Genomic DNA, 14,736 nt, shown 5'->3' with positions numbered 1-14,736 from the left:
CTTGAAAGACTTAAGAGACAACACCAACACACTAACTTGCATGTGGCAGCAGTCTCAGAAGGAAGGAAGAAAAAGGATTTAGCTAACTCAGCTGATGAAATAACAGCTAAAATTCCCCTAACCTGGGAAGAAAAAAAAGCCAGCCAGATACTGGAAACCCCGAGAGTTGCAAATAAGATAACTCCAAAGAGACCAAATACCAACACACGTTTAATGAAATTATCAAAAGTTAGAGACAAAGAAAAATATTTTAAAACAACAAGAAAAAAATTACATCTAAGGGAACCTCCATAAAGGTATCAGATTTTTCAGCAGAAACTTTGTAAGCCAGAAGAAAATGGTGTAATATATTCTATATGTTGAAAGAAAAAAAAATTCTATAAGCCACAAATACACTTTACCCAAGAAAGTTGTCTTTAGTAATTGAAGGAGAGAGGGGTTTTCAGACAAGCAAAAGCTAAATAATTCATTACCACTAGAACAGTCTTGTGAGAAATGTTATAGGAACTTCTTTAGGCTGAAATTAAGGGGCACTAATTAGTAATACAAAGCATACATAAATTGTTGTGGAAAAGATATAAATGTATATATATTATATTAGAATAATATAATTAGAATAATATAATTATATTAGAAACGGTAAATTTAGGGCCCTCCCTGGCAGCGCAATGGGTTAAAGCACATTATGAAGCTTTCCGAAGCCACTGCAGCATGAGTTCGATCCCCAGCCAGGGAGCTGACCAACATGGCATGGCAGACCCCTCCTGACCCGCCCGCTGCTCCCCTCAGCAGTGTTTCAGTGGACCTGCCTGTTCTGTTCCCCCACTCTGTCTCTGGTGAATCCTCTCACCCACCACACCTCTGTCCTGTACCCCAGTTCTGCATGCATAGATAAATCTTTTTTTAAAAAGGTAAATTTATAGTTAGATTAGGAATAATGTAATGGTGGTAAGTTAACCACTTGTAAATCCAGTATGAGATTTAAAAGGCTAAAGTAGTAAAAATAACTATAACCACAAATGTACATACATTAAAAGATGTAAAAAAGGACTCAAATAAGATCATAAATGAAAAGGAGAGGGCATTATAACTGATACCAAGGAAATAAAAAGCAACATAAGAGACTCCTATGCAAAATTATAAACCAGCAAACTGGACAGTCTAGAAGCCATGGAGAGATTTCATTCATTCCCTATCAAAATTATTGCAGCATTTTTCATAGAAATAGAATATACAATGCTAGTATTAGTATCTCAAGACCTTGATTAGCCCAATCAATCCCAAGACCTACAACAAAAGTAGAGACATCACACTTCCTGATTTCAAACTATATTACATGCTATCACAATCAAAACAGCATGCGATTAGCATAAAAACATACACATAAACCAGTGAAACAATAGAAAGTCCAGAAATAAACCTATGCATATGCTCAACTTGGTTTACAATAGATAATACAAGAATATCCAATAAAAACATTACTTCTTCAATAAATGGTTGGAAAAGCAGGATAGTCAAATGCATAAAAATGAAACTGGACCACTGCATTACAGAAAATACAAAAATTAACTCAAAATGAATTAAAAATTTTAACGTAAGACTCAAACCCATAAAATGGCTAGAAGAAAATGTAGGGACTGAACTTTTAGACAATAGTCTTGGCAATAGTTTTTTTGTTTTTTTTTTTATTTGACACCAAAATTAAAGTCAACAAAAGAAAAAATAAGCAAGTGAGACTCATCAAACTAAAATGCTTTTGTACTGCCAAGGAAACCAAGAAGATAAAAGGGCAAGCTACCGAGTGGGAGAAAAATATTTACAAATGATCTATCTGATAAAAGGTTAACAGCCAAAAAATATATAAGGAATGCATACAATAGGGGGAAAAATAATCCAGAAAGGGATCTGAAGAGACATTTTCCCAAAGAAGACCTACACATGGAAAACCTCTACAGAGGTGCTCATCATCACTAATAGTTGGGTAAATTAAATCAAAATCAAAATGAGATATTACTTCACACCTATTAGATTAGCTACTGTCAAACAGACAAGAGAGAACAGTTGGCCAGGAGTTAGAGAAAAGGGAACCATCAATGGACAACAAGGAGTACCTAAAAAAGAAATTAACCGTATGTTCCAGCAATTCCATCCAGTTATTTCTCCAAAGGAAATATCACTACCTCTGCAACGTTATTTGCAACAGTGAAGACATGGAGATAACCTAGGTGTCCACAGTGAATGTGCAGGGTGTGTGATGATCAGGAAGCACACCATCTATAGATAATAGCTAATGTATTAAATAATTTTACACAGCATTTATATCATTAAAAGCAGCCACATCAAATCAAAATGTAAAACACTAATTGATGTACCAGTGATGATAAATCTTATTATTTTGTTGTTGTTGTCAAATAGATAAGGGTGGAAACTAGATAACACATGATGTGACCTAGCTCGGTAATGCTAAGACAACTAATGGTCATTTGTAAGAGAAAATAATTGTATTTATACAATGGAAATAAGTTATAGGGCTGCGCTTGTGGCTCAGCGGGTTCAAGCACAGCCCTAAGAAACTATCTGCAGCCACTACAGCACGAGTTCGATCCCGGCCAGGGACCTGACCCACTTGGCGCAGCAGACCTCTCCTGTCTCTCCAACTACTCCTCTCAGCAGTGTATTTCAGTTGAGCCACCTGTTCTGCTCCCCATTCTCTCTTTCTGGTGAATCCTCTCACCTCCCACATCTCTTGGGTGTACCCCAGTGCTTGTGTGAATAAATAAATCCTTTAAAAATATAGAAATAATTTGCTTGGGTGCAAAGCAGGTCACCAGAGTAAGTGTCTTGCATCTCCTCTGCACAGGCTACATAGTTTCTGGCTGAGGTCACTTTTTCAGCAAGTAGATGTATTATCATCACTTGAATGGAAGAAAGATTAGCAAGGCAGTTCTTATATTACTCCTTCAAAAAAGCTCAAAACCACGGTTAGGTTCAGGAAACTTCTAATATCTCGCCCACAGCAAACCATCCCATTTCATATTTAGCAGATTAAAACAAGACACTTCACCTCTTTTATCTTCATACTACATCAGACTTTTTTTTTTTTACTTTGACAGATGGCTTAACTTACTTTGAAACATTTCATTTTTAAATTGTTTCACTTTTTTGAACCAACTAACTGTAGAAGCCATGAAGGTTTCAGCTAGCAATCCAAAAAAGATCTTGATTGTGTTTGTGGGAATCATCTTGGAATGGAATCAAACTCAAATTCTAATGCTAATGGCAAAGAATTTCCACTAACTAAGCCTGAAATTCCTGCAGTTTGAGCAAACTCAGAATATAGGTGACTTCGGGATGAGGACCAGCGAAGGGCCAAGCCCCTACTGGGAACAGTTGGGATTCCATAAATATTTTATTGTTGAATAAATGAATTTGGGGCTTTTTTGTTTTGTTTTGTTTTGTCTTGTTTTGCTTTGTAGGGAAGACACTTGGATTCACACATATTGTTAGGGCCAGGAACACTTCTGGTACCTACATGTAGCTACATATCAGTGTTTGAGTCAACCACCCATCAACACTGGCATTTTGCTGCTTTGATGTGTGTTTTTTAATGTCTAAAAAGGTTATGTTTATTATAAGAAAGGGAGACGACACTTACACAGACATAAATGGGCAGAAAGCTGGGTTTGATGTTTTAGAAGCAATTCTACCAGACAGCTATTACTCTGGCAAAATAACCACAACATTCTCAAGTTACAAATGTCTCATTCCTGCATCCGTTCAACTAGGGCTGAGCTAGGTTGACTTCCATTTGGCTGCTGGATTTAAGTCTGTTCCAAAGTCATTATCATACACTTGAAGCTATAGGCTGCCTGGGCCACGTGCATCTTGTGTCAGACAAGCACGAGAGGACAAGTCCAGTCACCCAGGGACATTACAAGTGTCTGTATCACATCTGCAACATCCCTTTAGGCAAAGCAGGTCATGCTTTGGGTCTAAGAAGCACATTCTAAGAGTTCCTGGGTCTAAGAAGCACATTCCCACCATCCTTGCTCACTCTTCAGTCTACACTGACCACCTTCTCCCTGTTCCTTGAACAAGTTAGTCTCACTCCCCCTCAGAGCCCTTCGCTTTGCTGTTCACTCTGTCTGATGCGCCCTTCCCTCGCATGTCAACAGGGCTCACACCATCAAGTCCTTAAAAGTTGTTCAACTGTACCTCAGCGAGGGCTTCCAAGACTCTTTTCTAGAGGGTCTTCCTCCCTGCACTCACTCACCCTCTCCTCCAGTGCTTTCACCATCTGAAATACCTCATCATTTACTTATATATCTGTGCAGCCTGTGTAACTCCCTAAGAATGCAAATTCCATTTAACGGGGACTTTGGGTTGTTTATCGCTCTATTACCAGAACTCAGAAAAGCTCCTGGCATGTAACTGGCTTTGATAAATATTGAAATAAGTAACTTGAGGCTGCTATTTTTAAACTTATGTGATTTCTGTTTTAGACATTTAAAATGTGACCCTGTATTGAATAACCTCATAGTGTTACTCTAACTTCAGGTTTCATTCAACTGTATTTATTTTTCCAGTGTAACATGACACAGGAAATATCAGGTATTTTTAGCATTTTTTCAGTGTGTTGACTCACTTTTACGGATGCATGTGTGTGATAAATCTAGTTTCTATTCTTAAAAGGAGATTAGTTGACCCCAAAGAATTTCTTATGCATTATAAAATCTTAGGGAAGATCTCAAAACAGATTATACTTTACTTGTGTGGGTGCTATCTACAAGTCAGTAGGCACTCCAGAGAGACATTTATCTTATAGTGGCCATGAGTTTTTTTCACTAGATAACAAGCCAGTTTTTCATCTGTACTGGACACATATTTGAAGCAGTTTACCTGTAAAGATGAACTAGGCTTATACTTTAAAATTTGATCCGTGAAATAATTCAGGGAGAGGGGTGCCAATCACCTCATTGAACTGTACTTTAACACAGTAGAATTGAGTTTCTAAAGCTCTAGTATGATGTAATTAAACTGTCAGAAATATTAACATTGTTGTTCAAGAGTGTCTCCGTGGGCTCTGAGTTATTCTGTAAAGACAGCACACAAGCTGCCATTAAAAATGCCTCATGTTTTCCTATTCAGCAAAAAAAATGCATCACTGACGGAACAAAGACAGGTAGTGAAACGTGCAGTTGCCAGGATCCTGCTCTTCCTGGAAGTATTTCATTCATTCTGTCCTCACAAATAGTAGTAGCTTCAACCCTCAGAAAAACAAAGCAAAAATTCGGAATTTCATTTTTCTTTTTTAAAAGCATAAATATACACTGTGTGTATGTAGACAGAAATGGCAAGCCTTCCTTTTCTATCTTGTAGCCAGAGTTCTTCAGCACTTATCTCAAAGAGGTTTCCTATAACGTATTACCTCGAGACTGACAGAACCAGAGTTTTTGTCTATGCAGTTCCTTAATCCTCCATTCATACAATAGTCTATAACATTATATCCACCCAGGATCTCATTTCTGCCTTTTTGATTTTAGGATTTTTACTTATTTATTTTTGTGTAGAAGAACTGAGGTCTAGGACAGAAGTGAGGGGTTGGGGAAGGGTGAGAGGATTCCCCAGAGACAGAGTGGGGAGCAGAACGGGCAGATCGACGAAGTACACTGCTGAGGCAAGCAGCGGGCGGGTCAGGAGAGGTCTGCTGTGCTGTGTGGGTCAGCTCCGGGGCAGGCGGGGATCGAACACAGGCCCTAGTGGTGATGGCACTGAGCCTTAACTCCTAAGCCACCAAGGAGACCCTGATTTTTTTTTTAATAGTGAGCATTCCTAAGGGTTATTTTAGCTTGTGATTAAAGAAAAAAATAAAAACTTAGTAAACAATGCAGGACTATAATCATCGATGAAAACCAAAGTAGCACAGACCAAAAGAAATGACATTTTTAAGGCATTAAATCTCTGGCCCCCAGTCATTTCCACATCAGCTATGATTCTGAGATTTTTCTCTACGCATATTTACTATTGTTGATTTGCTGAAGCAAGGTCTTGCTGGAGATGGTAGTAGCAATATGCTGGACAAACAGACCTTGAAAAGAAGTTATTTTCACAATTGGAAGATTGACTGTGATGAAAAATTTGCTTCAAGGGACCTTCAGAGTTCAAATTAATTTTGTTTGAATTTAAAAGCTTTCTCCCTTACTGAGATGTTCTGAGAAGCTTATTTCTTTAACAGATGAATAAACAATAGAGACACAGATCAATAAGATCTATAAGGAGTCTCTCATTCCTGAAGATCACTCATCCCTAAACTCCTTCCATCATTTCTTCTCACATAAAAAAAAATAAACTTGCGGCCCTCCCTGGTGGCGCAGCGGGTTAAAGCACAGTACTGAGAATCTGAAGCCACTTCCGCATGAGTTCGATTCCCACCTGCCGCCTGCCCCGGAGGTGACCACATGGTGTGGCAGACCTCTCCTGACCCGCCCGCTGCTCCCCTCAGCAGTGTACTTCGTTGATCTGCCTGTTCTGCTCCCCACTCTGTCTCTGGTGAAGCCTCTCACCGCCCCTGAGCCTCTGGCCTGTACCCCAGTTCTGTATGCACAAATAAATAAATAAATCTTAAAAAAAAAATAAAAATAAAATAAACTTGCAAAAATTAAAAACGTTTCCACTTCACAAACCACCAAAGACATCATTATGTAAATTAGCTCCTTATAACAAAGGGGAAAGGACTGTAGCTCCCCAGTAAACCCCATATTGACGTCCTTAAGATATTAATATTTCAGTACCTATATAGGTCACATACAACTTTTATTTCTCTCTCTTACACTGGACTTTAAAGGTGCTTGAATTTTATTTGTGTATTTGGTTAAATGTCAAAGGAAAGAGTGGTAAAAAATACCTCAATGTCTCCATTCCTGTCTTCCCTTCATAAAGTGAATATAAAATGTCACATTCTTACTGTCTGTTGTGCTGCAGAGACACACTGCCAACATGGAATATTAGCGGTAATTTATTTGTTATAAGGAAAAACACCTCACATTTGTTAATGGGTCACAAGCACTTTATATCAAACTTTATATTAACTACTCAATACCACAGTTTTCCTCCCCAAAGATATATTCTCCCTGGATAAATCCCTGCCTTCCAAGGAGTTGTTCCCTAATGATTAAGCTTGGGAGTTATGCTAATTTGATATTTATGACCAAGTAGAAATTAAGTTATAGATTCTAAAATATGATCATGACCTTTTTCTCTAATTTTTCCATAAGTGTAATTTGCCATAATTTGTGCTTGTTTTCACTAAGGTGAGGAAGATCTTCTCAGCCCTCCCCAGGATGCAAGCACAGGGTTAGAGGAAGTGATGGAGCAACTCAACAACTCCTTTCCTAGCTCCAGAGGTGAGTTCCACCAGAAGAAGTAACTGAGACTTACTAGAAATAAGCCACTCACCCCTGCCCAACTATTATGTTTTCTGAGTATAAATAACATGTGCTGAAAGAATGCCAATTTGGGATTACTCTGAGATGAGTTTATTTCTAATGGGTCTTGGAGAATTTTGGATGCAAGTACTTGCGCAGTCAAGAGATTTCTAGAAATAAGAATACAAGTTCCGATTGCCAAAGTACTTTTTACTTGCTTGGCACACTAGTCTGAATAGTTCATTGTGAGACAGCTTTTACTTAACAGCAAATATGATGTGACTTTTACAGACGAGGAAGTTAATGCCCGGATGGTGCCTTTGCGGGGACTTACCCATACTGCCTGATACAGCAAGGTCCAGAACTTGCCTAGAAGCAGTTATGTTAGGGATTCTGACTTGTAGCCTGAAACCCTTTCTATTGAAAAATTGTATCCTACCCTCCTCATTTAAATAGAGGTATAAACAAATCTTTTATCTACTGGTCTGGCCTGTTCTTTGTCACTTCCACAAAGGGAATATGCTCCATCTTCTCCAAGGTATAATGTCACTTACTCCTGCCCAGCACTTTGTATGCTGACCCTTATACAGAAGCAGCATTTTATTCCACTGAGTTTTCCCACTGGCCAATAGGCAAGTCTAATGTCTTGTTTTTTTCCAAGGAAGTGTTTTACTGCCCTTAGTGTCCTGGAGTATTTACTTTGGTTTATTGCCCTGACATCAAACAAAGTCACTGGCCCACCTCCCTTCAGTGAATAAAAAGAATGGCACCAGTCACCTGTGATCAAATAACAGGGAAGCAGAGAGAAGCTGAAGAGGGAAGACACCAGGCTTTGTGACCAGTGATTGGCACTCCTAATGGGCTGCCCGGGAGGGTAGGGCGGCAGAAAATCTGGGCTATTTGTTCCTCTCCATAAGGGCAATGAGTAGGGTGTGTGAGTTGCGTGTTTTCCCTATCATTTGTTCGGTGTCAGCTAACAATGGCCATTTCCTAGTATTTGATGTATGAGTGAATGTTGTGCGTGCAGTATGCATTAAAAGAAATAATGTTCTGATAGAGCGTTGCTAAGGAACCGTCAGGGGAAGCTAATTTTAAATGTCTGCACCAGCCATCTTTCTACCTCTGAGCATCTCTGATGTGTTGATTTTAACAGATAAAAATCTCATGTCCTCTACCCCCTCTGTCCCCCACCCACACCCTCATCCCCATCCCAACTGTCTTAGCTGTCACCTCTTCCTGGGTGCCACGCTTCATAGAGCCCATAGGCAGCTGTGACATAAATCAGATGATTTCACCTTTACCCTGACAGCTTTTATGAACACCTACTATATACCAGTGTCTGCTTAAGATGCAGCAAAGACACACTGAACTCCTTGCCTTCGGGGTGTTTATAGTCAAGTGGAGATGTCAACTTCCAAAGAAGCTCAAATCCCAGCACAGTATTATGATTGCAGTAACGGTATGTCTACAACAGGCATAAATCCCAGAAACACCCTTTTGAGATAAACAGGAAACGACTAGCCTTGGGCAGAGCCAAGTGTTTTCAAGGTCACAGCTACTGGTGGGGCCAGGACTGTGGTCCCCAACATCTAATGCACATTTCATTGACCCCAAGCTTTCTCTCGAAAGTCATAAGCATAGGTTTCAGCCCACCCCCCTGTCCTGAAAACTTGTTTACCTGCTCTGTGGGAAGTTAGTGGCTGCTTTGTTGGGGTCCACACATAGGTAGCTAGAGTCTAACAGAGAAGGGGCTAGCCCACCCCTTTTTGTGCTGGGTCTCTCACCTACCTTAATTATCTTTAAGGTGGAATCTCTTGCACCCTCTCACAGCATGCCCCCTTTTGGGTCCTTGAAGCTAGGCACGTATGGATATGGAAGCATTCACCTGGAAAACTGGAAATTTACCTCCCCTGACATGATACTTGGCCGTTAACATCTCTGATGTTGTATTGATTATATGATGTGAACTTCATGGAAACCCTTCAGGCTGCCTGGATAATGCCTACTACATGAGTGCTTATGGAAGCACATCATCCCATAAGTGCTAATTTGAGCTCTCAGATACAGAGTAAGGCGGCTCTGTCTGACACCAAGCCCATTTAACTAAGCCCCTACTTATTCAAGAGGACCCTAGTGGCTTGAGAGAATTAATTCATTTTCCCTGAAGAAAATACAAACAGACAAACAAAAAAACATAAGAAGAGAATACATAAGGTGTTAGGAAGATTTGGTTCATCTTTGTGTGTAGTTAATGGGCTTTTTTTTTTCCACTTTTCTGCTAACTTGGGCCTTATTATAGGCCTTTTACAATTCAGTTTCCAGTTCCAACATGTGGGCTTTTTTCCCCACACCAGGCAATTCTTGGATACCAGCTGTGTGTCCTACGATTCGACACAATTCTGACACTGTCTGTCCTGCCATAGTATGAGATCCCACAGGTTTAGGGCTCAGTCCCCCAAGATTGCCCACTCCTCCCCCCACCCCCACATCAGATACCAGATACTTGTCACCTGTACTTGAGTGAACGGCTATAGATCAGATGTTCCTAAGACTCCCTTTCTTGGGTTCTCTCAGTTGGCTAAAGTAGCCCACAAAGTTCAGAGAAATGCTAGCTTACTAGTTTATTAGACAAAGACATAAGTCAAGAACATCCAGATAGAAGAGATGCATACAGCAAAATTAGGAGAAGAAGCACACGGCTTTGCTCTTCTCTCCCCAAATCCCCACGTGTTCACCAACCTGAAAACTCTTTGAACCCCATGGTTTTTTGGAGGCGTCATTACCTAGCCAAGTTGGATTAAATCACTGAATGTCAGCCCTTAAACTGCCCTCCAGCCCCTCTCACTAGTCCCACATCTAATCACTCCCTTGGTTCCCCTGTTAACCAGCCCCTTAAGGGAGGTGTAAAAGTCACCTTATTAACATAACAAAAGCCACCTTGATGCTTCTCTTCTCTTGCAATTCCAAAGGTTTTAGAAGCTCTGTGCCAGGAATAGGGATGAAGATGAAATCCATATTATTATAAAATATAATGGCATATCTTTTACTCCCCAATTTCAAATAGCTTGTTTCATTATAAAAATAGGCTAATCACCAATGTATTCTAAAAAGGTTTCTTTGGATGCTTTATAATTAAAAGCTTTTTTTTTTGAAAGAATGGAGAATGAAAACATATGTGTATATATATATTTACACACACACACACACACTAGGGTTTAGTTGGAACATCTTACCTTTTAGGTTGGAATGTTAGGTTGATAATAAGCTGAAAATCTTGAGAACCCTAACAACTCAGGTGGGTCTGAAAAGGTCATATTAGCATTTTTGACATACAGTGTCTCTCAAACTTTTTTGACCATCATCCACAGTAAGGTTATCATTTTACATCTTTAACTGGGTAAGGATAGAAAATAAATGTATACACACACATACACCTACCATACACAACACATATATAGGTGTATATTTGTACACGTGCCTACATGTACAAAGATCAGAACCAAAAGTTTCAAGCAACAGTATTTTCCACATTATATATATTTCACATTGTTTCTCGTATTTAAATGCAATTCCTTATTGCAAAAATATTACTCCACCCAACCTCAGTTTTTCTTACCCAAGCAAATATCTGTTTTAAAAATGGAAATTTCTGCCAAGACTCTAGGAAGGTCTTAGAGGACACTGCACTTTTTATCTAGTCTACCATCGATGTTCCCTTTGTTGTATACAAAAAATGAAGTTCACAGTTGCTCCAGCTGTTTTAGACAGCTGTTTGAGTAACTCAAAACAGATGTCAGAGCGAGAGGTCTGACATTTAGTGGAAATGTGCAATTAAATACCACCTCGTGGTTTACTTAACCCTGCTAGATAATTGCCCACAGAGGAAAAGACTTAAAAAATACTACATTCTTCATAAATATGAACTAAATAGATAGGGGAGTTAATGTGTACTTTAAATATACAACTTTTTTGTTACCCTTTGCCACCGTTATGACTGCGGTTCAGATCTTACAGGGTCAGCTAATCTCTATCTTTTGTTTTCACTAAAAGTACCTGAAAGTCCAAAGAAGTGAAGAGCCTGGTTCATGACCATTCAGGAAGCTAAATTAGGGCTCTGATCTTATCTTGATGGCCTTGCTAAACTGTTACCCAAATTAATAAAGAGGCTGTGTGTTCCTCCATTTACTGATAAACTGATGGCCAGCACTCTCTATATAATAGGCAATAAAAAGTGCAGAAGTCAAGGTATGGACGAATGCTCATTTAACTTTGTGATGATTATCTTTGCTGATTAACTAGATACAGTTGTGCACAGCCACTTGGGGATGTGAGAGGTTTGTGTACATTAAATACTGAACATCAGCCAGTTTCCATCTCATCTGTTTACCCATGTATAACCTGTCCCTGTCTCTAAGTATAAGTAGAAATTGAATTCTACTGTAATAAAAACCATTATCTACTATAAGGTACTTTCTAAATCTCCATTATTCTGGGGAACACTATATGGTAAAAAGAACAACAAACAATTTAAAAATAAACCCTGTAGGTGATTTGGCCATTCGTCCCCGGTCATTTAGAAGCCTAACAAAGTTATTTTTTTACATGCATGTGCATTAATGCAAGAAATGGTTCCCTAGTTGCTGGTATGGTATTAGGCTCTGTTAAAATGAGGTGCCACTCTATATAGGTTAATGAATGCTAGGATCCAGGATAATGAGAGGCTCCAAGATCCTATTAGTGCAATAAGACAATTCCGAAAGCAGTTAGCAGGTTATGCCGGCATTTCTGTTGCCTGTATGCTCTCTTAACCTGCTGACCTGTGCTACATTATTTTCATCTCCAACAGCCCATGCTATCCTCTGCCCCTCATACTGCCTCCTCCCAAATAAGCCCATACACACTCTGTTAAGTGACTCTAAATTACCACCCCAACAGCCCTGCAAAACCTGCCATGTTTTAAAATTCAAGTCTTGTCTGTGATTCTTTTACGGAAGAACAACAGAAAGCAATAACAAAGAACAAAAGCAGATGGACGCATCCTGTGCCCCCTTTCAAACACCATTCTCTTTCCTCTATGCTCCCATAAAAGATCTGAACATTTATTACTTTACCCCAGTAGCCAGCAACACAGCTACAGCTCACAGACCAAATTTGGCCCACTACCTGTTTTTATTAATAAAGTTTTATTGAGACACAGCCACACCATTCATTTCCACATTGGGTGTGGTTGTTTCTCACTATCAAGGTAGAGTGATAGCAGAACTAAATAATTACTACAGAGACAGCATGGCTTGCAAAGCTAAGATAGTTACCATCTGGATCTTTACAGAGAAAATTTGCCAATCCCTGCTTTACAATATTATTGTCCATTCTAGCTCATTACGTGCGTGTGTATGCGCGCGAGTGTGTATGCACGCATGTGCGCAGTCAGACTTTGGTGCCAATCACCTTACGATTTGTTTTTTAATGGATTTATGTATTATAACCTTGTTTACCAAAGATCCTGCATGTTTCAGTATTTAATGGTTAGCCATTTGATTCATCTTTCACTTGTAATGAAACTGAAATCTTAAAAACAGGACTTCCTTAACTTTTTCAAACAGTCCATGAACTGAGCTAGAGAAGCTTGAAGGTACCCAAAACAGTAACCTCCTGTGATTCTGAGTTTGAAATAATGAATTACAACCAATCATCTCAAGTTCATACCCCTGAAGGAAACTTCACTTCTCCAGACCTGACCAAGCCCTTTATTTAGAACTAAGACTCCCCCAACATACTTCCTTTTACTCTTGATTCATTTCCTGACAAAATAGCTCATTGCCAGATGGCTATTCTGTGTGACAGTCTTAGGAAACTCAATTGCAAAGAATGGACTTATAAAATGAAACTTTTATATAGCATTTGTATTTTATTTTTCTAATGTAGCCACCAGCTAGCCTCTTTTCTCAATATAAAGCTATTCCTGTTATAGTAGAAAATGTGGAAGTTTCTTTCACACAAAAAGAGGCTTTTCTTTTTGTACCATATAAATGAGTACACTCGAAACTAAGTGATGGGGGAGGAGTTTGAAAGATGTGGGTAACATGATCATGCGAGCCCCATTCTCTGTAAAATAGTTTCTGAAGAAACACCTGATGCAAAACTCACATTGTTTGCTACATATTCCATTCACAATGATCTCTGAAGATGGTGCGGTGTAAACATTAGGATATGCAACCTTCATCATTATAGGAACCATAATTACATTCTGTAATTGTATCATATTATTTTCGGACACTGTCTTTCCTAAAGTTCTGAAGTCTTAAAAGTAGACCAAAGAGGCCTTCCCTGGTGGCGCAGCAGGTTAAAAGCACAGCACTAAGAAGCTAAAACCACTTCAGTGCAAGTTCGATCCCTGCCCCGGAGGTGATCCACAAGGCACAGCAGACCTCTCCTGGCCTGCCCACCGCTCCCTTCAGCAGTGTACTTCCTCCGTCGGCCTGTTCTGCTCCCCGCTCTGTCTCTGGTGAATCCTCTCACCGCCCCTGCATCTCTGACCTGTACCCCAGCTCTGTATGCATAAATAAATGAAATCTTAAAAAAAAAAAAAGTAGACCAAAGATACAATCCAAAACAAGATACCAGTCCTTGGCATCCAAGGTAATGAGTAGAAAGCAAAGCCAAATTGCCTAAATCACACAAGGACCCTTGGCTGTGGCCTAACCATTTCCTTACCAATTCAGTCCAGTCAGCATTTACCAAGTACCCTTAGTATCAAGGTACATACAGTGTCAGGCAATAGGAAGCCCGAAGTGGGTAAGCAACATGTGATGCCTGCCCTCAAGAAGCTCACCATCTTATGAGGAATTAAAAAGAATGGGTCAGTAATTCTCACTGGAATTCCCCGAGCCATCAAGAATGAAATATGCCCCTTCCCTTACACGTACCTGCGGTGTAGGCCTACCACCAGAAATACCCACAACTGAGGAGCCAATACCAATTGTTCTGGCTCTTTTCCCTGGTGTCAGGGATCTTGAACGCCTTGACTATACTCCCATGATCCAACATGCAGTTTTTGGCTTTTTAGCAGGAAGGTCATATTTAGAAGGCCTTTGAATGTATACTAGAAGTTTGGAACACTAGAGTTTCAAAAGATAGTTATGGACATCCAGACCACTTCATTTACACTAGTAATTCTCAAACTGTTCTGAGGAATTTTAGTTCTGGAGGCGTAAGCGTGGTGGGTTGGGGGAGGGGAGGGAAATGCTGGCTAGATTCTCTCACAGCTCTGCTTTTATCCACTCTAAATACTGGACATACGTGTTGGACTTTG

General features: G+C 39.6%; 1 protein-coding gene across 7 annotated transcripts in view; it reads left to right on the top strand.

Moving 5' to 3' along the window:
• Positions 1 to 14,736, top strand: part of DMD (dystrophin) — a 1,782,468-nt gene that overhangs the window by 1,759,830 nt on the left and 7,902 nt on the right. For all 7 annotated transcript variants that reach the window (XM_012730298.1, XM_004689936.2, XM_004689937.2 and 4 more), the window contains one exon: positions 7,311 to 7,403. In XM_012730298.1, the coding sequence (XP_012585752.1) occupies positions 7,311 to 7,403 (93 nt within the window). The remainder of the gene's footprint in view (positions 1 to 7,310; positions 7,404 to 14,736) is intronic.

The sequence above is a fragment of the Condylura cristata genome, unplaced genomic scaffold (genome assembly GCF_000260355.1).
Source record: "Condylura cristata isolate star-nosed mole 26May11 unplaced genomic scaffold, ConCri1.0 scaffold00027, whole genome shotgun sequence".
In the NCBI taxonomy this organism is placed as follows: Eukaryota; Metazoa; Chordata; class Mammalia; order Eulipotyphla; family Talpidae; genus Condylura; species Condylura cristata.
Note: the sequence above shows the minus strand (reverse complement) of the source record. Positions and strands in the feature narration are given on the sequence as shown.